The sequence below is a fragment of the Microtus pennsylvanicus genome, chromosome 7 (genome assembly GCF_037038515.1).
Source record: "Microtus pennsylvanicus isolate mMicPen1 chromosome 7, mMicPen1.hap1, whole genome shotgun sequence".
In the NCBI taxonomy this organism is placed as follows: Eukaryota; Metazoa; Chordata; class Mammalia; order Rodentia; family Cricetidae; genus Microtus; species Microtus pennsylvanicus.
This window is the reverse complement of record NC_134585.1, coordinates 62,881,172-62,908,630: the sequence shown is the minus strand read 5'-3', so window position 1 is coordinate 62,908,630 and position 27,459 is coordinate 62,881,172. Positions and strand designations below refer to the sequence as shown.

Sequence of the window (27,459 nt, the reverse complement as noted above, 5' to 3'; positions counted from 1 at the left end):
TGTTATTGGTAAACTCTCAAGTCTACCAACTGTATAATATATCTTCCTTGATAATTTATTCTGAATTTGTTCCCTTAAAAAGTTTTAATATTTCAGTCTTAATTTAGCATGATGTCAATTTGTCTGCTATTTCATTAGTTTTAGGTGTCATTGTCTGTCTTGCCTGTGTGCATGTTTACATCGGTTACATAAATTTTGATGTCTTTGCTATGTTTTGTCATTTCCATCCATGCCTCCCTTGAACAAATGTCTTTTGTCATCTATCTGTCAGTTAGTGGTTTTCCAATTTGATGACCATATGGCTATACCATTGCATACATATCATGAATTGAAGAAAGATACAGATTTTCCTTTTGCCTTCCTTTAGTTGCTTGTCTTAATAGCAGTGCTTCTATTGCTGTGACCCTTCAGTCCCCAAAGTCCAATGGGTGCCTCTTTTAGGTGAGGGGACTATAGGCGACAGAGCTATTTCCTCAGTGCAGGAAGACACAGATCCCCTTGCTACCACATCCAGGTCATGAGCGAATTCAGATATTGTTTTCTCTGTGATACCTTTCTTTCTGTGGCTAAGCCCGAAAAGGACTTTTGCCTTCAAGTAGAGCCAATATATCGGTGAGCAAGTATCTAAATGCCTTTTGTTCTCAAAGACTCAGTAACTCCACTAAGAATCCTCTTACATCAGTGAAAAGGCCACAAGTTCCTCTTGCCAGACTGACCTGGGAAAAGGATGTCCTTGGAAATCAGACTCTCTACTACAGTTTAAGAGCAATTTTTATTCCTCAAGGGGCATGATATAGTGTAAGCACTGAGCCGTGATTGTGTTCCTTTGTGTCTTAGTCTTACTATATGGACCTGTTCCCCCCATATGCTCCCAAATGGAAGGGTCTGATTTCTTACCCTTTTTCCATTATACGCTACCATTCTGATTTCTCCATACTTATTAACTAAACTTTTGTTTTAATGGCCTTGGGCTCTGGATCTGAATTGTACGCTTTCCATCCTTGGGGTCAGGTGTGTCCAGTTAGTAAATCTCTAAGTTTTCTGTTCTTGGTGTAATCAGGAAGATACAATAGGGATTCCTCTGTGCAGTCATCACTCTATATGATTGCAAAGTGGTGGGAAGTTTTTCCAAAAAATTATTTTGTTTGAAGAGACTGCCATTATATACATTTTCATCCTTCAAAGCCCACACAAAATTTCCCAGAAGAAAAAGCATAAGGGAACTCCCAAAACACATACTGTGGATGATTAAAAAGGAAAGCAATAGGGTATTGGAGAATTGTGGTGTACAAAGTTTGTCAAACAACAGTGGTTACCATGTGGTCCACATCACCTCTTCTACCTTAATGGTCACTCAAGAAAGCATCTATAAATGATTTCATTGATTTATAGTGAGGCAGTGACTTTCTTTGCCGTTGAAATTATTCTTCATCAAATTCTGTTGCTTAATCTTATTTAACAAGTATTGGACATGCATCATGTGCCAAGAACTGTGTGATCCTCTTGGAGGTCAAGCTACATTGTGATCTTTGCTTGGAAACTTTCCTTACAATTTTAGAGTGAATATGGGTTTTTCTTAATTTTTATTTTCATAAGTGAACTCATAACTACTTGTTGGCTATTTCTTGTATGTCCTTATTGATTAGTTTCATTTGCTGGCAGTTTGACAGTTATTTTTCTCACTTAGTTATTTGGTAAATTATACCTCTCTTTGTAATTTACTTACACAATGCATGTCTTCTCCTGGATCGAAACAGATACCAGAACTCCATTCTCTCATAGTCCTTTACAACATGAATGAAATATACCATAAAATAATCTTTATCTTTTTGTTATTCATATTTTGATTCTTACTCTAGAACTGTCTGGAATGGATATTGATATTATAGACCAGGCTGGCCCAAACCCACATAAAACCACATTAGTCTCATAAATCCCTCTTTATTCTAGAATTCAGAGTACATCTCTGAAGTTCATTATACACATGTATGTAATGTATACTTTTTCTTTGAGACAAGTTCTTACTATGTGATTACCCCACTGCCTCAGCCTCCTGAGTTATGGGATTAGAGGAATGATTCATAGTTTCTGGATCTGTTTTTATTTTCATTGTGTTAAAAAATAAAGAAAAGAAAGTCTTGAGAGTATCTTAACAATTTTAAGAAACTTAAACATTTAAGAAACTTAAGAATGGTACAAACAGCACAGGAGAAAAAGCTGTGGTATCTTTTTAGGGATTCCATGAAACTATTCATAGAACTTCAGTCCTTCAGGAATTGGTGTGTACAAGTTTATTTGGAGTACATGATAGACGCTATTTCTTATGTTGGCCAACTTTATTTCTGCCTTCAGATTATACTTAAGGTGGAGGAAACCTTCCTAGAACCGAGAATTGAGGCTTTTCATCCTCAGTGCCACCTCCTGTAGTGATTCTGCAACACCCTCGAGTGGTGTTTTCCTTTTTGCCACATAGTTATTTTCCATATAGAAACCAGAGTAATCTAATTATAGTGGCAGAAAAAACCTTTTGGTTATTTATTACCGATTTGGGCATTATTCTAGCTGTTGTGCCCATTCTCATCCTTTGCGTCCTAGTAATCCTCTGATGACTGACAAGCCCTATTAGCTCTCTTCAACATGATTTCAAAATGTCTAGTTTAGAAAAATAAAGGGAGAGATAGCATGGACTGCAAGGTGACCACTGCTGCTTGACAAAGTTCCAGCATTTTAACATTGCAGACCACACTTCTCAGGCACCTTTTTACTTTCATTTTTAATGATAAATTTTACTTTTTTAATATTTATTTATTATGTATACAATATTCTGTCTGTGTGCATGTCTGCAGGCCAGAAGAGGGCACCAGAGCTCTTTACAGATGGGTGTGAGCCACCATGTGGTTGCCGGGAATTGAACTCAGGACCTTTGGAAGAGCAGGCAATGCTCTTAACCTCTGAGCCATCTCTCCAGCCCCTAATGATAAATTTTAATGCCGTTCTTTTGGAAAATTTTGTGTGGGCTTTGATAAAGGATAAAAATGTGTATAATGGCATCCTTTCTAAACAAAATAATTCTTTGGGAAAAAAAATCCAGGGAACCAGGGATTCTGTTTTTTCCTCCTAATTACACCATGAACAGGATTGTTGGAGATTTCCTAGACACACCTCATACCAAGGATGAAATGCCTACAATTCAGATCCACAGCCTGAGGCCTTTTAAGTCAAGAGTGCAGTTAATAAATACAGAGAAATTAGAATGGTATGGTATAAAGGGAAAAAGACATCAGGACCTTCCCTTGTTTTGATCATTATCAGAGCAACAGGCTTTTATAGTTAAAGACTAAGAAACTGTAGTAAGTTTCTGCTCACCAGTAGAAGTCAGACATTTGGATAAAGGGTCTCCAGTCCCTCCAGGGACTTGAGGATAGTTCTGTTTTCTAAAAGGAGACAGTGTTATCTCCAGCAAGAGGAATTTATAACCCTTCCTACTTTTACTTTTTACGGACCACTGTCAATTGTCAAGGTCAGTGCTAGGTCCCTCAACCTCTAATCTCAAGCCACACCCCAGCTCACAGCCCCTCACCTCAAAGTTTAAAGAAAGGGTAAGTCTTTTGTCTCTTTCCCCACCCATTAACTTAACTGTTAAGAGGAGGTACGTGGCACTTAACCCAGCACTCAGAAGCTGGGAGGAAAACTACCATGAATCAGTGACTACCTTGGGCTAGATATCAAAACAACATTAACAAAATTCCATTCAGAATAGTAAGAACAGGCCTAAAAATTTCAAGTCCCTGAAAAAACTCTAAAACCTCAGAGTGTCAAGAACTGAGCAACCCTTAAACTAGAACACTCTGGTTCCTGACCTGCTTTGACAGGGTAGGAGTGGGAAGTGGAGGGATGGTTCAGTCAAAGTATATACCTAGTCCATCATTGTGAACCCAGACTCCCAGAATGAAGAGCAAAATACAATTCTGTATTTTAGTCCGCCTTTAGGATATTTAGGGGAATTTAATGGGTGGTAGCACGTTTGGATAGATTTTTAAATGACTACATCAGCATGCTCCTTCATTTTCTTGCAATAGCTTTTTCAACATTTTACCCGAGCTAATGTCTATCCTTGATGTTGAAGTGTGTTTCTTATATGCAGCAAAATATGGACCTAGTCTGTGTCTTCTTATTGGATAATTCACACCATTTCTATTGAACCATAGCAATGACCAATGATTATTGATTCCTGTTATTGTTGTTATTGTTGGTGTGTGTATATGAGAGAGAGAGATTGATTCCCTTCTTTTGGCTTTCTGGTATGAGATTACTTATTTTCTGTGTTTCTGTCATGTCCCTTTAAGAGACAAGCTTAGGAAAACCCTTATATACCTAACTGGGGCATAATGAACCCCCCCCCACCAGGCCCAAGATGGAGTAAACAATGGCCCTATAGTTATCCACCAGGGGGGCAGAGGGAGCACAGGAACAAACAGGATGTTTAGCTGGAAATTGCAACAAGATGTCTAGCCAGAAACTGTCCTAAAGATGAACCTTGGGAGGAGGGGTAGACCTGTGGACCCTATACAATTTAGTTGTGAATTCTATTAGTTTCATTTTCTCAATATCTGAATGATATTTTGCAGTATAACTGTAGCAGTTTTCATTATTTATTAGTTGGTGCAAATCCAGGATGCTTTTATTTCCTGGCTACTGTAAATGTAATCTCAATCTAAATGTACTGTAAATTGACAGAAGTCTCTAGAAAAGGATATGGACTCCCTATTTTATATTTGTATATGGGAGTGGTGCTACTGGGTCAAATAGAATATCTACAGTTAGCATTTTGAGGAGCCTCCATTACTAAGTTTTAAACTGTTTTCACTCATTTGCATTCCCTCAAGCACAGAAATGGAGTTTCCTTTTCCACAGGTCTATGCCAGCACTTGTCATTTCCTCTTTGGATTTTTAATGTTATCCACACTGACTGGGGTAATATGAAAGCAGAGAGATATTATAATTTGCATTTCCCCAGTGGCTGCAAATGTTGAACATTTTTACGTGTTTGTCAACCATTTGTATTTCATTTTCTCATAGCTCTCTATTTAATACTGCGTCTCAAGATTAGCATTTAAAATTCTTCTTAAAATATAAATACATATCAGCTCACTTTCCTTTCTCCAGTTACCTTATGCCCCTCACTCACTGTCTCAAATTGATTACCTCTTTTTCTTTTATTATTATTGAATATATATGTGTTCACTTGACTATATATATATATATATATATATATATATATATATATATATATATATGCTCCTGAGTCCATTTAGTATTTCTTGTATTTATATGATTTCAGGGCAGACTACTTTGTATTGGATAACCAACTAGGGGGCTTTTCCCTGGGAAAACATTATTCTCCCTATGTCAATCATTATCCATATCTGGGGGTCTCATTTTATCCCCCATTCCACCTTCTATGTTAATATGTTGTTTGGTCATGTTTTCTCCTTCACCTGAGATCTTGGGGCTCATGATCTGTCTACCCTGCCAGCTGTGGCTCTGTGTTCCCAGTTCCTGTATGAGTCCTGCCCTGCACTATCAGGGCCCAGTGGTTACAGTGTATGATCTACCCTGGTGTCTGCACTGGCCTTGATCTTAGAGCAGCTCTCCAGTGTAGCTGCCAAGCTCTTACCATTCTGCCTCTTTTCTCAGGACTGAGGTCACCTGAGTCATCTTAAAATAATTCTTAAAGGACATTTCCTAGGGGCAGGTGTGTGAGCAGGTTTTTTTTAGGTGTGTCTGTGAAGGACTTGCCTAGAGGACCTTCTGGAGATTGTTTTACTTGTGCTTGTAAGGGGGTGGCGATTTCTTCACTATTTGCCTCTACAAGAGGTCTTGCTAGTAGGCATTTGGCAAGGCTGGCTCAAGGAGACAGGAAGATAGTCCTGCATAGATCACAAGCTATGCTTACCAGCCCAGGTCTTGTCTTGCCTGTCTGCCAATATCTGTGGAGCTGAAGAAGGTGTTTCTGGAGCATCACCCTGCTTGATCAGTTTTATCCTTGGGAGTCAGTCATGGAGAGCCTTGCTGAGTCTTGCTGAGAAACGGGTCAACAAGGGCTGATGATGAAACCCAGAAAGATGAGGCCATGCCGCTGCCACTTCAGCACAGAAACAGCTTGCCATGGTCACACAGGTGAGCCCCTGGTGCTGGGAAACTGAGGCAGGCATCTACCTTCCCCTTTTAAGGACCCTCCCACACACAGGTAGCCTTCTAATTCCTTAGCCTCTAAACCACTCTCTAGATCCTACTTTGAGCCCAAAGGACTTCCAAATTCTTCCTGGAACCCAGCTGCTTTATAAAGTTTTCCATGGGTCCCATACTGCCTTCTTAGCCATCAGAAAATACTAGAGACTTTGAATATTTTTGCAATAGCCTGATATTGTTAAGCTCCTCAGTAAAACTAGAAATAGAAGGCATGCAAACTCATATACTGTTGTTTTGAGGCATTTGCTATTTTCTATTTTTAAAAAATGATTGTGGTGGCTATTATCAGAATTGTGGAGGTTGTTTGATGTTATAAATTGTTTCCTGTTTCTACAGATTATGGTATTGATTTGTTGGTAAGAATCATGGTAATTGTAGTTAGAATGGCAAAAACCCACCAAACAACTGACAACAAATGCTGGAGGTGAGGAAGAAGGTAAATATTTGTAGTTAGTAGAATATAAGCTATATTTTACTATGCTGATGGTCAGCACACAAGGTTCACACTCTGAATTCCTCACTATGGTCTTAAGCCTATCTCCCCAAGGCTGTTCACCTGTTTGAAATATCTTAGCTGAAGGTCTCTAACAGAAGTCTCCTATTTGAGACTCTCTAGCTGCAAGGCAGATCAAGGTGGTGTCCCTGGATGTGCATACCACAGCATTGCTGTTGGTCTCTGCTTTTATACTGTCCAGTGGGCATCTTGGGGTTCTAGGACTGTGTTTGGTTATCTTGAATTAGTGATGTCACTGGATTCTGGTTTTCAGCTGTAGCCTCAGGTGCATGTCTAAGGGGATTGTTTTTATTGTGCTCATTGTAGGAAGGTTTCTGATTCATATATGTTTGCCCATGATTAATAAATAATGCACTAGAATGCCTTGAAAATGATGATGGTAGGGCTTTCCTTTGGGCAACTGAAAAAAAAATGGGAAAAATAATACAAATTATTAGAAACAAGTTATTAAAAATCGGGATCTCAAAACACTTACCTGTTATTAAAGAAGTGCTTCACTTACCTACCTGTCCAATTGGAGGACAAGGAGCGACCTTGTCATTATTTCCACATTGAGTTAAATATAAGCAGAGTATTTCATGTACTCTATCATGAGTTGGGCTCCACCAAATATTTCGTCATCTAACAAGGTATGATGTGGAAACGAACTTACTTTTACTCTTTTTTTTCAATAATACGGATTTACTATTTCTTTACTTAGCTCACAATATAGGAGAACATATTATACTTCCTTGTGAACATTGATACTTAGTACTTTATTCATTACCCTTTAGAAAGGAAATATGAGAAACACTGCTAATTTTACTTTGATACAATGAACAATAAATCCTGTTGTGCACAGGCTTTTGTAGTTGTTCCTCGTGTGTTTTTACTAGAAAATATAGTAATCCAATAGAGTCATCTTTATTTCCTGTAACATACAATAGCTCCTATTTAACTCAATGTATTGATAGCACTACAAATGATAGTATAATTGTGTTTCAACAACCTCCATTTCTTTTTCTGGTTCCCAGTAAAATTAGAAAAATACTGGTTTTCCTAAAATTTCAATCCAATTGTTAAAAAATTTCTAACTATTTTCCAAAAAAAAACTTTCTTAAAAATTCATTGGGTTACTATTAGCTAGAATATTTACTTTAATAGGCATTGTTTTAGCTTTCATAGTTGGAATCTTAACAATAAAACAAAATGTGCAAATGACTCAATTTACAAACTATTGAAATGTTTCTAAAATAAGAAAAGATTGATATTGACTTCATAAAGTGATTAGGTGAAGGTGAAAGACCCCAGGAGTGGGGAGACTCTCACTCAAGTCTCAGGATAACAAGCCCCCCCTCCCTCCCCAGAACTCACAAGAGACCATCTGTGCTGCAATCACTTGAGGTTTGACAGGAACCAGCACCCTGGGACTGAGACTCACGTCCCACACAGGGGTAGAGAAGCTGGGAGAAGGGGTATTTAAGGGAAAAAAACATAACCCCAAGGGGGTAGGGAAGGCATCATTGGAAAATTCCCAAAATACCAGTGATAATCACAAGGGGTAACTCCCTGTTTCTCAAGATTGTTTCAAGATTAGATTGTTTCAAGATTACAATCTAACTTTATTGTCAGCTAGTTCCTGGAACAGAGTCACTGAACTGGCTAACCTAGATTTTTGGCTCTACTCTTCCTGCTAGATTTTTTGGCTCTATTCTTCCTGGTCCTTCAAAGGTAAACAACATAGGAGTGTAAACAGTAAATTTCTCTCACTTCTAGTTCCTCTTCAAATATAAATATAAAGAAAATTGCTTGGAATTTCCCATTTGTTTAGAAAACTATCATACTTTGAATAATGAGCCAATGGTATAGAATGAAAGATTTACTGAAATTGTTTTAAAAGATTCAATATACACTCCCTCCCTGTCCCTCCATCTCTTTCTCTCTCCCCCTTCCTCCCTCCCTCTTCCTCCCTCCCTTCTTCCTCCTCCCTCTTTCCCTTTCTCTCTGTCTCTCTCTCCCTTCCTCCCTCCTTCCCTTTCTCTCTCTCTCTCTCCCTCTCCCTCCCTCCCTGTTTCTCCATCTCTTTCTCTCTCTCTCCCTTCCTCCCTCCTCCCTCCCCCCCTCTCTCTCCCCCTATTTCCCTCTCCCTCCCTCTTTTTCTCTCTGTGTATGTGTGTATGTGAGTGTGTGTAAAAGAGAGAGAGAGAGAGACTATGCAGCATGACTTTCCTCAAATTAACAGTGGTCTTCTTGCTTGTGTCTACTATTACATGATTGCAACCTTATTTCTGCCCAATGGGGTGCTTCTAAAATTATTTAGTGAGACTGGAGAATGGTTAGACAAAGATACAGTTCTGTGGAAAGATGAAAACATCAGAGTCACAGCCTCCTGTTATGTGTGTAGTGTTGTCTTGTAACAAACCAGTTATTTATACGGACTTCTGTTGAGATTAAGCTGGGTCTTTTCAGTGCACTTTGGAAAAGGATTTCAAGGCTGGTCAATACAAATCAGAGTTGAAATTTTATTTATTTTGAGACAGGGTCTCTATGTTGCTCTGGCTGTCCTGGAACTTGGGATGGAATCAATAATTTTAGATGATCAATAAGTTTACCAACTGGTGATTTCTTGGGGTCCACAGACCAGGTTAGTCAAGAATAAAGGACTGACCTCATGAAACCAAATTACTGTTGTTAATATTAGTTCAACCAAATTAGAATATCTGGATAAAGTAGTGTGGTCCTGCCTAACAGGACTGTTATTTTCCTGATTTAAGATGTACAACATAGCCGGGCGGTGGTAGCGCACACCTTTAATCCCAGCACTCGGGAGGCAGAGGCAGGCGGATCTCTGGGAGTTCGAGGCCAGCCTGGTCTACAAGAGCTAGTTCCGGGACAGGCACCAAAGCTACAGAGAAACCCTGTCTCGAAAAACCAAAGAAAAAAAAAAGATGTACAACCTAAGAGAAAAGTTGTGAGTAATCCTTGTGCTCACATACAAATCCCTAATCTCTGGAGGACATGGCTATAAAACCTGTTTCGACTCTACAAAATAATTCTTTAATAATATAACTACATCATATATATAGTCTCTTTCCTGCTTCCAAGCCCTACCATGACTCCTCATTGTTTTCTAATTTGTGTCCTGTTTTTCTTTAACAAAAGTTACATGGTAACAGTAGTTACTGTTTGACTGCAGGACTTCCCAGCAGTGAAGCAATGGGTTGGCTGCACTGGACATTGGGTGTGTAATGGAATGTGCACACAAGGACTCTGCCTTAGGAGAGGAACAGGAAGTGCTTTAGGAGACTGGAAGAATTTCTACTAAAATAGAAACTTCTCACACTAGGGACCTGTCTGTCTGGGTGGAAGGCAGTAATCTGATCTCTGCTCACCCAGTAGGGGAGCTGCTAATAACCTGAGGCTCAGCGGGGGTGGCCCTAGATACTGGTCTGTCTCGGGGAAGGACGGCAATCAGGAGTACTAGTGCCAGAAGCCTGCAGATTCTTTCCAGGATTCTCTTTTGATTCTGCTTTAAGGAGTTGTGAGGGAGACTCATTCATGCCAGGATGAGTGTGAAGGCCAATGTCCTTAGTCCAGGAGAAGCACAGTCTGCTGAACTATCAAAGCTGTTAGGACTGGGGTGGACCAGGTTGTGGATTTTTTAATTATTATTATTATTTGGTCCATGTGGTGGCCTGGACAGTGGCTCTTGGACTCTGAGCCTCCCTGTGTGTGAATTTTCCTGGGGAGCAGGAGTTTCTTCAGGCCTGGCGATGCTTGTTATGTCAGCTGTGACCAGTGTGCCTAAGCAGGCATTTCTTTTGTTGTTTGATTGGAAGAGAGATTGGGAAATTGAAGGTCTGATTCCTAGAAATTCTGAAGGTTCTCTTCATCTTTCAGGTTTATCTTCTAAATATTACAAATAGTTTAAAAACTGGTAGAAAGCAGTTGTTGGGAATCTTCCTTTAGTGATAATACCCAATTACAACTCTTTTAACTTTCCACTACCAACCAACCTCCTTGAGTGATAACTCTGGGAACCCTAAAAAAGAGTGGGTAAGGACTGTAGGAGTCAGAGGGGTCAAGGACAAATGTAAGTATTTTGCCTGTCTACATGGATATGTACCGCATATGTGCCTGGTGAACCCAGTAGTCAGAACATGAACTCCAGAAACTCTGAACTTGGAGTTATGGATAGTTGTAAGCCCTCCTATAAGTATTGGAAATTGAACCCATCTCCTCTACAAGATCAGAAAATGTTGTTCACTCCTGAGCCACCTATCCTGCCCTGTTTTTTTTTTCTTTTTTCCTTTTTTTCATTATTTCTGTTTACAATGCTTGTCCATCTCTAATGGTTTTAAACATTCATTCCCTTTTAGTAAAATCTTATTCATCTTACAATTTAAACTATGACAGTTCAGGTTTCTGGAAATGAGTGCAGAACTGAAATGAATGCATATCTCTTTGTAGGAACCTTTGGCTGTCTTGTCATTACATAGAACAGACAGGCCTCTAACTAATGAGACTCATCTGCCCTTGCCTCCTGAGTGGTAGGATTAAAGGCATGAGACAGTATATACCAAAATGAGTAAACATCTTTTTGTAGCTAGCAATTGTTCATTCAGTTTCTCTGATGCATACCTAATCTTTTTTTTTCTCCTTGTCTCTATATGTCTGTTAATAGTCATTTCTCTTGGAAGGGTAAATCCTTTTCAAAGGGCAAAGAAATGACATATCTGAACCTCCTTTTCAGTTTCTTTCTAGGAAAAAATCCTCTCTGTAATGGAATAAGTATGAAACACAATAATTATGCTATTGTCAAAGATGTATACATTGACATTGTGATCAGTATCACACTTTCTGTTGTACATATGTATGGGATATTTCAGAATGCAATAACCTATGATGATGTGCACATCCACTTCTCTTGCGAAGAATGGGCTTTGCTGCAACCTTCCCAGAAAATTCTCTACAAAGATGTGATGCTGGAGACCTACAGTAACCTTACTGCTCTAGGTAAGACCGATTTTCCCTTAAACATTTAAAATAAGGAGACAACTATGTCTTGGTTATTTATGCTCTTCTATAACTGAGTCTGAAAAAGCTGAAGAATGAGGTGAATAAATCAGGCATGATTCTTATGGTCACTGAATATAGTAACTTAAAGTTTGCATAATTTCCAGTAATACATCATGCATTTTCTGGTTCTAAATTTTAGGCTATAAATGGGAAGACCGTAATATTGAAGAACATTGTCAAAGATTTAGAAGACATGAAAGGTAATTTTCTTTTTCTTTTTTTTTTTTTTTTGGTTTTTCGAGACAGGGTTTCTCTGTGGCTTTGGAGCCTGTCCTGGAACTAGCTCTGTAGACCAGGCTGGTCTCGAACTCACAGAGATCCGCCTACCTCTGCCTCCCGAGTGCTGGGATTAAAGGCGTGCGCCACCATCGCCCGGCATGAAAGGTAATTTTCATGTGCACGCTAAAACAGATGTCCTACAGAAGAATTTTAATGTGCCTTAGAAATTTTAAAGAAAAGCAACTTCTAAATAAGCACACCTTTAAGTGTATTGATGATTATTAAATTCTGACAACACTATGTACCTAAACGTCAAGTTTACAAGGCATTCTTCTAAGAAAGAAAACACTACTGGGCTTGTCTGAAAAAAAGAAAAGAAAAAGAAAAAAAGAAGAAGAAAGGAAAGAAACAATGCATTAACAAATATCACCATTTTAATTATAGCTCCATGAAAGCTAGGCTATAGGTCTATCAATCAATTTAGTTCCGTACCATGGTGATATAGCAAAACACATACCTGATCATAAGTACATGTTAAAGTCATCTAATAAGCAAATAATCCCTAGTAAAGTTAGTGCTACTCATGTTCTTGTGGTGAGTTACCAAATTATTGTGAGTGTGGCAATTTATGAGAGTTAAGAAGGTTATTGTGGAGAAACTTTAATAGCATTTCTCCATGAGGAACAAAAAATTTAGCTGTCATGGTGCAATATGGAAACTTTAGTTTGCTCTGTCTTTATTGGTATATTATATGTCACTCTTGAAAGAAGCCATGTATGCCTAAAGAATAAAGAAAGAATAGCAATGTACTTCCCCCCCTTTAACAATTAGAAGATATGCAATAGTCCCCACTTTGAGTAGACTTTATGAATGTGAAATAAGTTTACAATTATTTTTTTCAAACTTCATCTGAAATATATTAACTCATACCACGGAAAATTCTGAATACAAAAAGTGGGAATTCTTCTGTTTGTCCTGGTTCAGTTTGCAAATGTGTGATTCACTGTTATTAATGTAATCAGTGTGTAACTCTGAGTTCTTCCAGTTCTCTTCAATTACGTGAAAAAACTCACATAAAAATGCTATTAATGTGAGCCATGTACTAAGTGCTCTTAATATCACAGGTATCTTGAAGCACACAAAGGAACCCACAATGAAGAGGAGCCCTATGAATGTAAACAACCTGGTAAAATCTTAAGGTCTGACTCTTCTTTACCATTGTACCAAACTGTCAAATTAAGTCATACAGATAGAAAAACATGCATCAACGTAATGAATGTTGTAAAGCATTTACGTATGTCAATTATCTTCACAGGCATAAAGGAAGTCATACTGAAGAGAAGCCCTATGCATGTAGTCAATGTGGTAAAACCTTTTCACAGCGGAGTTACCTCCACATTCATAAAAGAGTCCATACTGGAGAAAAGCCCTATGAATGTAAGGAATGTGGAAAAACGTTTTCACAACAGAGTCATCTCCACACTCATAAAAGAACCCATACTGGAGAGAAACCCTGTGAATGTAAACAGTGTGGTAAAACATTTGCAGATTACAGTCATCTTAAAAGACATGAAAGAATTCATACAGGAGTGAAACCCTATAAGTGTAATCAGTGTGGTAAAGCCTTTTCAAAACATGGTAGTCTCCAAATACATAGAAGAACTCACACTGGAGAGAAACCATATCAATGTAATCAATGTGGGAAAGCTTTTGCAGATTATAGTTATCTTAAAATACATGAAAGAATCCATACTGGAGAGAAACCCTATGAGTGTAAGCAATGTGGGAAAGCCTTTTCACAACCTGCTCATCTCCAGATTCATAAAAGAACTCATACTGGAGAAAAACCCTATGAATGTAAACAATGTGGTAAAGCATTTTCAATTTGTAGTTCTCTTAAAATGCATGAAAGAACTCATACTGGAGAAAAGCCCTATAAATGTAATCAATGTGGGAAAGCATTTTCGTACCTCTGTAGTCTCCAAACACATAACAGAACTCATACAGGAGAGAAACCCTATGAATGTAATGAATGTGGGAAAGCCTTTGCAAAACATAGTGCTCTCCGAACACATAAAAGAACTCATACTGGAGAGAAACCTTATGAATGTAAGCAATGTGGGAAAACCTTTTCACAGCCTGCTCATCTCCAGATTCATCAAAGAACTCATACTAGGGGAAGACATCCACGGCCCATCTGATGCTACTTTGTTCAGGTGGGCACAAGCCACCCACAGGCCAACCTGGGTCCTCAAGACCTGGGGTGGCAGAAAGACATACAGGGCTCATCTGACCCCTCTCTGCTCAAGCAGACACAAGCCAGCCTGGTTCCTCAAATTGTGCCATGGCAGAAAGATATGTCCGTGCCCATGTGATACCACTTGACTCAGGTGGGCACAAACCACCAGCATGCCAACTTGAGTCCTTAAGACCTTGACTGGACAGAAGACATCCAGGGCCCATCTCATGCCACTCAATGCAGGTTGTATCAAGCCACCCACAGACCATTCTGTGTCCTCATGAGCTGGGGTGGCAGGAAGACATTCAAGGGCCCACCTGGCACCACACAGTTGGCTCCAATATGTTGAACAAGTATATGGTAGAGAAAGAAGTGAATGGTTCATATGCTATGGAAACAAGGAAGAACAGAAGTAAAGGTGGTAAGGTGTAGGCTGATGTTGGAGGCTTTCTTACCACTCAGGGCCATTATGATATCCAGTTTTGGGCTACTGCCAAGGACCATCTCTGGGTCCCAGGAGAGTACCACAGCAAGGGTCTGTTGCCAGAAAATGGCACAAGAATGCCAAATATCTGCGGTGCCACTGGTGGCCATCTAGGTGTCTAAGATCCATTCTGCCACCAGAGTCATGCTGATCTAGGTGGCCTACGCTGCCCTATGGGGCCATTGTGTGTTCCAGTCCCGAGCTGCTGCTGAGGGCCATGTATGGGTCCGTAGCACTACAACAGCCAGGATCTGAGCTGACAACTGTTGTTCCTGTTGCAGCTGAAGGATGTGTGATTTCCTGCTGTCTGGTTTGCCACCTGCAACCATATTGGTACCCATGGGCCATGCTGCATCTGGACTATAATGTTATATATATATATATATATATATATATATATATATATATATATATATATATATGTTATATACTGATCTCTGGTGAAATCTGGGCCTGGGCTACAGCTGGGGGCCAAGTCTGGTTCTGTGGATCTGGTTGCCAGGAAGACCATGTGAATTCCTGGGGTCTGGGTTGCCACCTGGAGCCATGTTGTTTGAGAACTTCATTGCTGCCACAACCATTCTGGCCTGTGTGGCCTGTGCTGCCACTAGAAAACATGGTGACATATGGACCCAGGTTGCTGCCAAGGACTATATCTGGCTTCATGGTCCTACTATAGCCTCAGTCTGTGTTGAAGCCCGTAACCCATGAAGCCATGAAGGTCCAGGTAGATTCGCAGGGTCAGATCAGCCACCTAAGTTCATGTTGAAGCTGGGGCCATGCAGATCTGAGCAGCTCATGCTGTTACCCAATGCCAGGTGATATCTGGGCCAGAGCTGAAGCTAAGGACCTTGTCTGGATTTGCAGCCCTACGGCAGCAACAGTCTGTGTTGATGTCCGAGGTTCCTGTTACCATGGAAGACCATATGAATGCCAAAGATCTGTTATGTTAGGATCCCAGTGCCAAGTACCAATCTGAGTGGCACTGCCACCTGGAACAATAGTGACATCCAGACCTGGCTGCTACTGCGGACTATATGTGGGTTTGTGGTTCTACCCCAGCTGGAGTCTGTGTTAAAGTCCCAGGCCTATGTTGCCACCAACAACTTGGAAACCTGGGGATAAAGCCAAAATCTGTGACTCTGGTGTCTGGTCGCCATGCCGCGACCAGAGCCATACTTGCTTGAGTGGCCTCTGCTTCTGCCCAGAGCCAGGATGTCATTTAGGCTCAAGCCCCTGCTGGGGGCAATATCTGTGGTCCTGCTGCAGCAGGGCTCTGTGTTGATTGTCCCATGTCATCTCAAGGGATGATAGGAACTGTGTCATGAAATCAGAGGGCCATGCTGAGCCATCCCTACACTTACTTGGCTTGCCCCAGGAAGGTCCTGTCTCTCATTGGACATTACAAGAGAACTACCCCTATACCTGCACTCTGGGGAGATGGCCCCACCCCTCACCATTGGTGAAAGAGGATTTACCCTGATAACTTGGCCATAAGGGAGCTGGTTCCACCCACCCCTTGCCTAAGGGAGGAAGCCCCAGTTGCCTGGACTGACCAGTTCAACTACTACTCAGACACAGCTGGGCCTGGAGTTGGCCCACTCTAATATCTACCCTATTTAGGACCTACTGGAACTAATGAAGGGACTGGTCCTGTGGAGCAATACCTCAGGATCTCCATGACTTGGGATAACTGTAGGATATCCAAGAGGAGTTTTGGTGAAGATTCAATGATGATGATATACCAGAACCCAGAGGCCTTGAACAAAACCAATGACCCATTGCAATGAATATTTGCAAGTAAACCTGATTGGACAAAAGGGTATACTTTGAAACACCAAGGCTCCAAACACCACCAAGACAAATGAGGTGTTGGAAAGGTGGAAAAAATGAAGGAGCAAAGAGGTATTTTTGTTTTGTTGTTTTTTGCTTACCTGTTTTGTTTTGGTTTGATTGTTTAATTTTCTTTTGGTGGGAGGATTGTGCAGGGATAAGGTGAAGCTACAACTGGACTGGAAGGTGAGCAGAATTGGGGATGTATGATGAGAAATTCCCAAGGATTCAATAAAGAAATTGTTAAATTTAAAAAAAAATCTCATATTGGAGAAACCCTATAAATGTAAGCAATGTAATAAAAACCTTTGCATGTCACAATTATCCTCAAAGTCATGAAAGAATTCATAATGGAGAGTAACCCTATGTAAGTAAGCAGTGTTGTGATTACCCATTACCTTAGTCTTTGACCCTAAAAGAATTTATCCAAAATTAAATCTTACAGTGTGTTAATAGTTAAAGCCTTTGTATATCACAGTAGAATTTGAGGATTTTAAAGACCTCATACTGAGGGAGAATCCATGAATATAAGAGATTTGTTAAAGTCTTTAACCAACAAATTTACATTTTATTACAAAAAATATTTTTCTGGAGAAAAATAAATTTTATTTGTCTTTCATGGACTGTTAATTTGGACAAAGGTAAACTTTGAATATCACACTTTTCAATTACATGAAATAACTCATCCAAGTATAAAACTATGAATGTGTGGTAAGGCCTTTTCTATTGCTGTGATGAAACACAACATCTAAGGAAACTTATAAAATGTTAGTTTGGCACATGGTTCTAGTGGGATACAAGATTATCATGAGAGACAACTTGTGCCAACCATGACAGCGAAAGCAGGAAGCTAAGAGCTCATATTTTTAACCTGAAGCATGGAGCAGAAAGTTCAACTGATGTGAGGATTTAAAAATCTCAAATTCTACCACCAGTGAAATATTTCCTCTACAGACTGGCATTCTATAAACATTCCAAATGATACCAACAACTGAGAAGTATTCTCTGATTTTAAAGCCTACATGCTTGCTTTCTATCAGATGAACCAAGTAAAAATAAAAAAAACTTTATGTAAGCATTTCAACGCCTCAACATCTGGGTTACAGGAATGAATGTTTACATAGAAAAATAGTTATGAATGAAAATGTTTTTTAACAATTTGTTCTAATTTTTATTATATGATGTCAGTGTGTCTTTGGGTACATCCATGTGCTTGATGGTTCCCAAGAAGATTAGTGTTAAGTATGGAGCATAGCCCCAGCCCCTCCCTGACATCCATCCCAGCCCCCCTGGCCTGAAAGTTGCATTGGTCTGGACTCCCAGTCCCAGCATTTGCCACTCCCACCGGGTATTTAAGTGGGCTCCCAGAGGAGGAACACATGGTTCTGGGTTTGCATGTGCTCCCTGCTTTCCTGTCTTCCCGCCATGCGCTCGGCCACCCAAAAGCGTCATACTTAAGAAAATGATAGGCATTTTAATTTGGTTTGATCTTACCCAATTAGACTTCTTTGCGCTCGTGGAGCCACCCTCTTATTAACAGTGAGACCCTGTGGTCTTTCTACATTTCTAGCAGGAAATATATAGGAAGTTGTCAAAAAAAAAATCACCTGGTTCCTGGGTACAAACTTGTCTTAACTACTCGGTTGTCTCTAACCCTATAAATATTTTACAACCTTTATATATAGTCTTGACATTAGGAAAGAGGGAAGAACTCATACATGAGACTAGCCCTATTCATGTACAATAATTCAGTATAATAATGACTTTAAGCATCACAGTTATCTCTAATTTCAAGAAAAAAAATTTATTGTATTCTTTAAGCAAATACATTACCATATTCACTCAAGTCTGATGGTGGAGATCACAGTGTTGCTTGTATTTTGCATTTGTAATTGGTATTGAAGTGTTCTGTATATGAGGCAAATCTATTTATAGAAGTTTATTTGGTAGTTCATATATTCTCTGATTTCTGTTTTTCTGTTATGCTTTCAGTTGGTGATAATTTTATTCTGCTGAAATGTATAGAATGGGGTGCCCATCATCTAAGTGGCTCATTGTTTATTTAAATATCAGACAGTATGTGATCATACATTTGAAAAGGTGGTGGGTTTTTACTATTCTTTTTTTATGTTTTCACAAATTTCCTTTAGATGTTGTTTGTGTTCCAGCCAGGCCTGGGCGTCACTAAATAGTCAAGGCTGCATTTGAACTCATGATTTTCATGTGTCAGCCTCCTGAGTACAAATTCAAGGATAGAAGATACACTCCCAATGTCTACAGTTTTGTCAATACATTTTAAAAATGTTAATGTTAAAATGCTTAATAGAAGAGGATATAAGAACCATTGAATATATTATCTGTGTACCCTAAACAGCATTTTCATATAGCATTGTGATATAATAATGTAGAATAATCAGCAACCAATTGTACATTGTATAACAGTTTGGTGTACTATGGATATATATATATATATATATATATATATATATATATATATATATATATATAATTTGACATTCCTCCTTATTTATGATTCAGTTTTTATGTGGCATTCCATCTTGAAGTTTTGCCTTCTAAGGGAATTATCTAGAAATTCTAGATAATCTAAAAGCAATGAGATTTCCTTTTTAAAAAAGATTACCATTGTGTATGTGTGTGTGTGTAATATGTTTATGGGTTTCCATGCCATGACAGATGTGTTGCAACTGGAAGAAAATCTCGTGGGGATTTTTTTTTTTGGCCCTTTTATATGGCAATTGCGGTGATTTGAAAGAAAATGGTCCCCTTAGGTAGTACAAGCTTAAAGCTACACAGAGAAACTCTATCTTTTCTTAAAAATATTTATTTATTTATTATGTATACAATGTTCTGTCTGTGTGTATGCCTGCAGGCCAGAAGAGGGCACCAGACCTCATTACAGATGGTTGTGAGCCACCATGTGGTTGCCGGGAATTGAACTCAGGACCTTTGGAAGAGCAGGCAATGCTCTTAACTGCTGAGCCATCTCTCCAGCCCCTGAAACTCTGTCTTAAAAACCAAAAAAAAAAAAAAAAAAGATAGCTTTGGTAATACAAGTTAGAATAGAAAATGAACTAGGTACAACCTTTTGGACTTATCACAGTAGGATAGATATGAAGTATTTTCTCTGAATTTGTTAATTGCTAATGGACTATAAATTTTTGATGTATTTGTTGCCTTATACAGTTGTGCTTATTGTATATAGTTTTTCTTATATTAGTTATAACCCTTTTTATTTTAGACAAAAAAAAGAACTATGTGATATCTTATTTGTACTCTACAAATAAAGCTTGCCTGAATCTCAGGGCAGAGCTAGCTACTAGTGATGTGACTGGGTGGAGAGATGAGTATAATCAGGAGGAGATAGGAACTCACTCTCTTTTCAACTGAAGAGTTAGCAAGGTAAGAGTTGGCTGTGGCTGTTTCCTCTCTTTCTCAGATCTCTCAGCATTGGCCCCAATATCTAGCTCTGGGTTTTGATTATCAATACTAATTAGAACTTGTGCAACAGAAGTGTGTCTTGTGAGTTTATCTTTCTGAGTCTGGTAACAAGGAAAACTATCTAGACCTAGTAGTAGCATGAGGAAAATGAGTCATGTGGCCTAAACTATACATGAGGAGAACTAAGAAGTTAGCTGAGACCTTGATTTAAAAAAAAAAATGGTTGTTTATTGTTAAATCTACCTATTTACAAAGATTATATTGTAATAAAACTTTTTATGGACTTAAGATGTTTTATAGCCTTAAAAATACTAAATATATCCAAAAGTTATTTTTAGCATATATATAGTATTTATATTTAGTATTTAATTATTTTAGCATTTATATGTAGTATTTAATATATATTGAGTATTTTGTAATTTAAATGTAAAATTTCTTCTTAAAAAGATTTATGATCTCTCAAAAAACAAGGTACCCTTTCTTTACTTCAAGTCAGAAAAAACAGGGCACAACCATAATCCACATGAGGTAAAAAGCAAGCTCTAATAGTATAGATTATTTAATGTTTAATATCTAGGATTAATTTATAAACCTTGGTTTAAGAACAAGACAGGAATTATTACACAAAAATCCATCTTAATATAAAATATATTGGAGACCTATTGTCTCCTTCGTAAGCACACTGCGTGTGGCTACCTTTAATTATATGGTGGTGAAGTCACATCCGTCTTCTCCAACCCTAGCAAGGATGGCAACAGACCACATGTTGCTATGTTACTAGTTTTAAGTTGACCTTTTGTCTATATTTAATAGATTGTCAACCAAACCCAATCCAATTAATTTATAAATCTTGAGGTGTAGAATGTTTACATAACCATGTCTGTCTTTTTTTTTTTTTTTTTTGGCTGTTCAACTTTGCTCTCTGTACCAGTAGAATCAACCTGACACAGGGCACAGAGGAAACTTTTAAACATGTTTTAATCTAGAGGAGAGAGCCAGACCCCAACTTTAGAAACAGCTTTTTAATAAAATTGAACAGGAAGAAGAATCTTTAATGTTATCTACACCAAAAACCCGAATCCAATGACTAGAGATTTCAGAGGCATATTCTGAGGTGCGTCCATAAGGTACCCCATAGTGACTGCAGTGACAAAGGCGCCAAAGGCAAAGATACCAACCCATTTATTTCTTCATGCCATATTTAAATAGCATTTAGCTTTCTAATGACACAGTTTGCTCGAGAAATAGACAAAAACTTTGTTGGGAGAGACATTTTGTTATAAATTTTATAGATTTTGAATCTTGCCTAATGGGCAACTTATAAATGTTGAGAGAAGAGTTAGAATAATTTTAATAATTTTAAGGCATAGAGAAAAGATTTTTAGAGGGTCTTTTAGTCTTCTGCAAACAGGATTGTAGCTCCTAGGAGAGGAGAGCATGGCAGCGGATATGTGGCACAAGCTTTAGCAAGCACTGTGGCCAGGGAGCTGTAACATCTGGGGCAGAGTGTTTTCACCCCACAGGTGCAGTTGCCCCCGTCCCAGTCTCCTTCCCTGCTGGGTGTTCCCAGCTGTCCTGGAATCCTTTGCAGCGTACTGCCATGGTTAAAGTGTGCCAGGTGGCAGGTTGCTGAACAGGATGCGGTTCCCTGCAGAATCCACCCCTGGCCAGGTTCACATGCTCCCTGACCACCATCCTTTACCCAACACTGGAGTGCCTGCCACCCTTGGAGGGGGGGGGGTAGCAGCAGGACACAGGGAGGGAAATGATGCAGAGGTGGAGGGGTTGGGATTTGTGAGAAGTGGGAAGGATTCTCCAGGGCCACTGGCATAGGCAGATATGTTCAGCAGAGATGAATCCTTTGGGTGGACTGGTCAGAACCCACCCCTACTTCCGCCCTCACAGGATCTGTCACGGGATCTGTCTGGCGGTGGATGGGAGGGGGTACTGCGGTAGAGACAAAGGCTTTACTCTGCAGTAGACAGGTTGCCTGGAAGCAGATGTTGGGATATGGTCTACTGCTTCGCTGCTCTCGGGTGTTAGAAGTGGCAGTCTCATCCACTACACGTCCTGCATGCATATACAGTGGTGAGACAGGCTGTGCCCTCTATGAGCAAACATAGAGAGTACCTGGTGAGAAGCAGAATTTTCCATTATAGAAAGGAGAGAGGAAGATAGAATAATTGCCTGTCTTCTGAGGGACAGCCAGGCCAAAAGTGCCACATTTTGGAGAGCCGCTGTGCTCACCATTTCCTGAGGATTCCAGAAGTCCGTGTTCATGGCACTAGGATGAGGTTTCCCCTTATCTTTAGCCTTCAATCCACAGGGTCAAAGGAGCAAAAGTTGTGACAGAGATACTTGGACAGTAGCCCTCCAGGAGCTAACTTCAGAGACACAACTCAATTTCATTCCAGAGTATTACACAGGCTTGTGAAGCCTAGGGACAAATCCTAAATTGGACTAAATGGCACACTCCTATTGTATAGCAGTAAGCATCGCCCTATCAAGATGGCTAGAACATTTGCCTAATTACTATGTGGGCAGGAAGGAAGGAGCATTTGCAGTGAACTGTGTCAAGGGTAATTCTTGAGATAAATCAGGCATCTGGGTATAGAGACAAGAGTCCAGATGTCAAGGGCAGGTAGAGAGCTCTTCATGTTGCTGAGCTTGGAAAAAGCCACCAGGCCATTTTGACTGCTACCTCTGACCAATATCTCCCCTGTTGAATTAACGTGAGTTGTAAAATACAGGCTAACTCCAAGACAAAATCAATTATAATTTTCTTTAATATAAGGGGCAAACTAACAGAAGAGTAAGGAGAAGTCCAAGCTCAGCTGTGTAGCAGGGGAACCACAGAGAGAGAGAGACCTTTGATAGCCCTGTGCTTTTCTCTGAGTATCCAAAAGGTCACACCCTAACCTGGTCTCACCTCTTAAAGTTCATTGGCTGACAGAGATTCCCCATCATCCCCCTCTTTTATATTATAAAGAAGAAGTATCAACTAAGACAATAATAATGGACTAAACCTCCAAAAAAAATGTAAGAATTGCCCAGTTAAATAGTTTCTTTTAACTCAGTTGGTTAGAGCGTGGTGCTGATAACGCCAAGATCAGGGCCAGAGTGGTGCACACCTTTAATCCCAGCACTAGGGAGGAAGAGGCAGGTGGATCTCTGTGAGTTCGGCCTGGTCTTCCAGGACAGGCTCCAAAGCCACAGAGAAACCCTGTCTCAAAAAAGCAAAAAAAAAAAAAAAAAAAAAAAAAAAAAAAAAAAAAACCACCAAGAATTTCTGTGTTCATGTTCATGGTTCTGCACAGCAATAGAACATTGCCTAAGACACAAGTCAAAATTGTGTTCCTCTTTTAGTCTTTGTGTTTTGAGATTGCTTTTACTATGGAAATGACTATTTAGACCAGTCTGACCTTGAGTTCATGGTGATTAGTCTGCCTCTGTTTCCCAGGTACTAGGATTGTGGAGTGAGCTAACATGCTAAACAATGTTTGTTTTTGAAAATGATGGATTATATGGAAACCAGTGGCTGAGAATAAAAAAGACTTCAAGAGGTGTTGTCCCATTTTTCCAATGGTCCTTTTTCTCTGTTGTTTTGTGTGTGTGTGTGTATTGATGTTGTACAACCTTTCCTACACTGACAATGATCTTTCTGCTTCTGCATCCTGAGTGCTGTGATTTAAGGCATGCATCACCGTGTGATGGAGGAAGGTCATTGTTTAAATAAAAAGAAGCTGCTTGGCTCTCATTGGTTAGGAGATAGGTGGGAGGAGTAAACAGAACAGAATGCCGGGAGGAAAAGGAAGTGAGGTCAGACTCCACAGCTCTGCTCTCCGGAGCAGACACCTCAGCAGAGACGCCATGCCCAGCTCCCGGGCAGACTCGACAGCTCTCCTCTCCAGAGCAGACGCCTTCAGAGAGACACCATGCTGCCCGCTCCAGGGAAGATGCACGCTATGAAGCTCCGACCCAGGATGGACATAGGCTAGAATCTTCCCGGTAAGCGCACCTAGGGGCGCTACACAGATGATTAGAAATGGGCTAAATTAATATGTGAGAATTAGCCTAGAAGAGGCTAGATAGAAATGGGCCTAGCAGTTTCTTTATTGCTTAACCAATGAAATCAACAGATTGATATATGACACTCCCCCATCAACCGTGCCTGGCTAGAAAAATGAGAAATGTGTTTTATTCTGAGAGTTGTCTCTCTAAACACACACACACACAACCATTGGTTTTAGTCATTGGGCATTTTGCCTGTAAGTTTGTCTGTGTACCCAGTTCTATAAGTATCTTGATCAGAGGTAGGAGTTATAATACAATATTAAAATATATCCTAAAAGTTGTATCAATATACAAAATTCCTAAACAGAGATAAAAAACATGCATATATACAATCTGACAGAATAACTTTGTATAGGTGTACAAATAATATAAACAAAAATAACAAATATAATTTGAACTTGTAGCAATATAAAAAACTATACCAATGTAAATTACCCATAAATAATAGCTCATAAGTATTCATTTTATTACCCTTTATTACTATCCCCCTCTTTTTTTTTTTAACAAACATAGTTTTCACCCCAACCCTCCATCTAGTACAAGTGATAATCAACAACCCCTAAACAGTGTTCTCAACCCTATGGACAAACTTTTTTAGGGTAGGGGATGTCATCTTCTAAAATTGCTTCCCGCTGTCATAGGGTTGATGGTCTCTTAATGGTATCCTGCGAAAGTAAAGTGATGATTAAGTTTCAAAGTCACTGTCTAGTATAGTTGCAAACAATTTCTGAGCAGTCAATAATTTTTTTTAAAGTTCTTATTTGGAGTTCTGGCCAGAATGCCATGAGAAGGTACACCATTTCAGCAGCTGGTAACCAAAAAGAGTGGTCTTACGTAACGCTGTCAGCATCATTATGTCATCTGAACTATCTGGAGTTGTTGTTGGGGGGCCCCTTCTTCCTTGAAATTTCAAGAGATTACTGCAAGAAAAGAATCTGTAGGAAAATCTATTGTTGATTGTGGAAAACTTTAACATCATTCATATAAACATACATTCAGTGAAGAATATGATATAGACAAAATAGGCATGGAAAAAGTAAAATTTTTCCTAAAGTCTTCCTTCTGTCTAATACCAGATGGACTCCCAATATGAAGCAGAAACTCTGAAGGTTTCTTTTAACAGCATGCTTGGATTTAGAGAAGTAGAGAGCCATTGTCTAACTCCAAAGCCAGCTGAGTGTGTGTGTGTGTGTTTGTGTGTGTGTGTGTGTGTGAATGTAAGTCTAACCAGTACCTGGATTCATAATCCATATTCTGTTTTCTAGATGCTCCTTAGTGGATAGTTATTTTTCCTTCTATCAGCATTCAAACATCCAGGGTGTCTTGAATTTTTGATGTTTTCTGCAAAGATAAGAGCAGAACCCTGCCCTAACAGTTACGAGTTTTTCTCACCACCAGTATGGTTGTCACTGTTGTGGATGAGCTGAGCTGTCATTTCTCTCAAGAGTTTTCTTCTTTTTCAAGTGAGTCTTTATTAATTTTGATGGTATACATAATTTTTCTTCTCCTGTGGAAACAAGAGGGAAATGTAACATGAGGGGCTGCTTGTTGGGGTTTCTGTCCTTCCCAGTTTCCACAGACAGTAAGCCACAAAGAAAATCACACAGAGGTCTCCATAAGTTATAAAACTTATTGGCCCATTAGCTCAGGCTTTGTATTAGCTAATATAACTTATATTAACCCATTATTCTTATCTATGTTAGCCACATGGCTCAGTACCTTTTTTAGCAGGGTAGGTCGCATCCTGTTTCTTTGATGTCTGGACAGGACTACAGAAAAATGGGCTTCCTCCTTCCCTGAATTCTCCTTTACCCGCCTCTACTTCCTGTCTGGTTGTCCCACCTATACTTTCTGCCTGGCTACTGGCCAATCAGCATTTATTTAAAACATAATTGACAGAATATAGAATTGTCCCACACCAGTGAAATCCCTTCCCGAATGCAGTACATCTCCTGGTTTCCATTGTGAGGTTAACACATCCTTGAAATATACTGCTTGATTCAATTCAGAAGTTTTTTTTTTTTGCATTATCCAATGCCTCTCTGCTGCTGTTGTTCCTTTCTCGTTAGCGTTAAGAAAATTCAAGGTTAATAAAGCATTATGAAATCTATTTCTGGGGGTATTTTCAGTCCCTTCCTGTTTGTTCTTTCTGTTTGTCCTTTATAGTATGATTTGACCCTTCTATAACTGCCTGACCTACAGGATTATTTGGTATACCTGTAATGTGCTTTATATTATAATAAGCAAAGGAAAAAAAATTACTTCATTTTCCTATGCCAGACCATTGTCTGTCTTTATTTGTGCAAGTATACCCATGATGGCCATACTTCCAATAATTGTGTGATTATTGAATCAGTCATTTCTGAGCTCAAGGAAGTTCCCCATTGAAAACCTGAGTATGTGTCTATGGTGTGGTGTACATATTTTAATTTATCAAATTTCATAAAGTGGAACATATCCATCTGCCAGATCTCATTCCCTTTGAATACCTTTTGGGTTACTCCCTGCAGGCAATGGTGCTTGATTATAGAAAGACCAAATAGGACACCTCTTTATAATCTCCTTGGCTTGTTGCCATGTAATAGAAAACCCTTTCTTTAAACATTTGCCGTTGACATGGTGTTTTTTATTAAAATTCAGAGGCCTGCAATACACTTCCAATCAATAATTGATCAATTTCTGCATTATCTTGTGCTAAAGGACCTGGCAGACCTGTATGGGATTGGATGTGTGTTATGTATATAGGACAAAGCCTATTCCTGATTATGTCTTGCACCTGGATGAATAATGAAGTCAATTCCATTTCATCTGATATAAATTAATCAGTTTCAATGTGCAAGACAACTCTTTCTATATATTGTAAATCAGTAACTATATTAAGAGGTTCATTAAAATCCCTTAGCACTATAAGAATAGCATATAATTCTGCCTTCTGGACAGAATTATAAAGGCTTTGTTCCACCTTACTTAATTCTTCTGGTTTGTAACCAGCCTTCCCTGATTTATTTGCATCAGTGAAAATGCACAGGCTCTAGTTATTGGTGCATCATGTACAATTTGGGGAAGAATCTTAGAAGTTCTCTTTATAAGGTTAAGTCTATCACTTTTGGGATAATTGCTACTAATTTCTCTCCCAAAATTAGCACAAGCCCTTTGCCAGGGTTCATTGTCTTCCTATAACTTTTTTATTTCTTCAGCAGTAGAAGGCACTAATAATCTCTGTTGAGTCTATACCTGCTAATTGACGAAGTCTCAATTTACCTTTTATAATTAATTCAGAGACCTTTCCCATATAAGTTTTTAATTTTTCACTTGGTTTATGCGGTA

The 27,459-nt window shown here is 39.2% G+C and overlaps 1 protein-coding gene and 1 long non-coding RNA gene across 3 annotated transcripts in view; one reads left to right on the top strand and one right to left on the bottom strand.

Annotated features, from left to right (window-relative positions):
* Positions 1-23,940, top strand: part of LOC142854762 (uncharacterized) — a 32,576-nt gene extending 8,636 nt beyond the window's left edge. Inside the window, exons 2-6 of one of the 2 annotated variants that reach the window (XR_012911365.1) lie at positions 11,635-11,761; positions 11,964-12,024; positions 13,168-13,242; positions 13,359-19,047; positions 19,178-23,940. Coding sequence is in view for 1 of the 2 variants with exons in the window: in XM_075980984.1 (XP_075837099.1) it covers positions 11,635-11,761; positions 11,964-12,024; positions 13,168-13,242; positions 13,359-14,244 (1,149 nt within the window). In the remaining variant the exon portion in view is untranslated. Of the gene's footprint in view, positions 1-11,634; positions 11,762-11,963; positions 12,025-13,167; positions 13,243-13,358 lie in introns of both variants that reach the window. The other variant, XM_075980984.1, reaches the window with a different exon arrangement.
* Positions 23,941-25,353: 1,413 nt separating this feature from the next.
* The window catches only part of LOC142854763 (uncharacterized), a 38,790-nt gene continuing 36,684 nt past the window's right edge, over positions 25,354-27,459 (bottom strand). The window contains exon 3 of the long non-coding RNA XR_012911366.1: positions 25,354-25,639. This is a non-coding gene — a long non-coding RNA (uncharacterized LOC142854763). The remainder of the gene's footprint in view (positions 25,640-27,459) is intronic.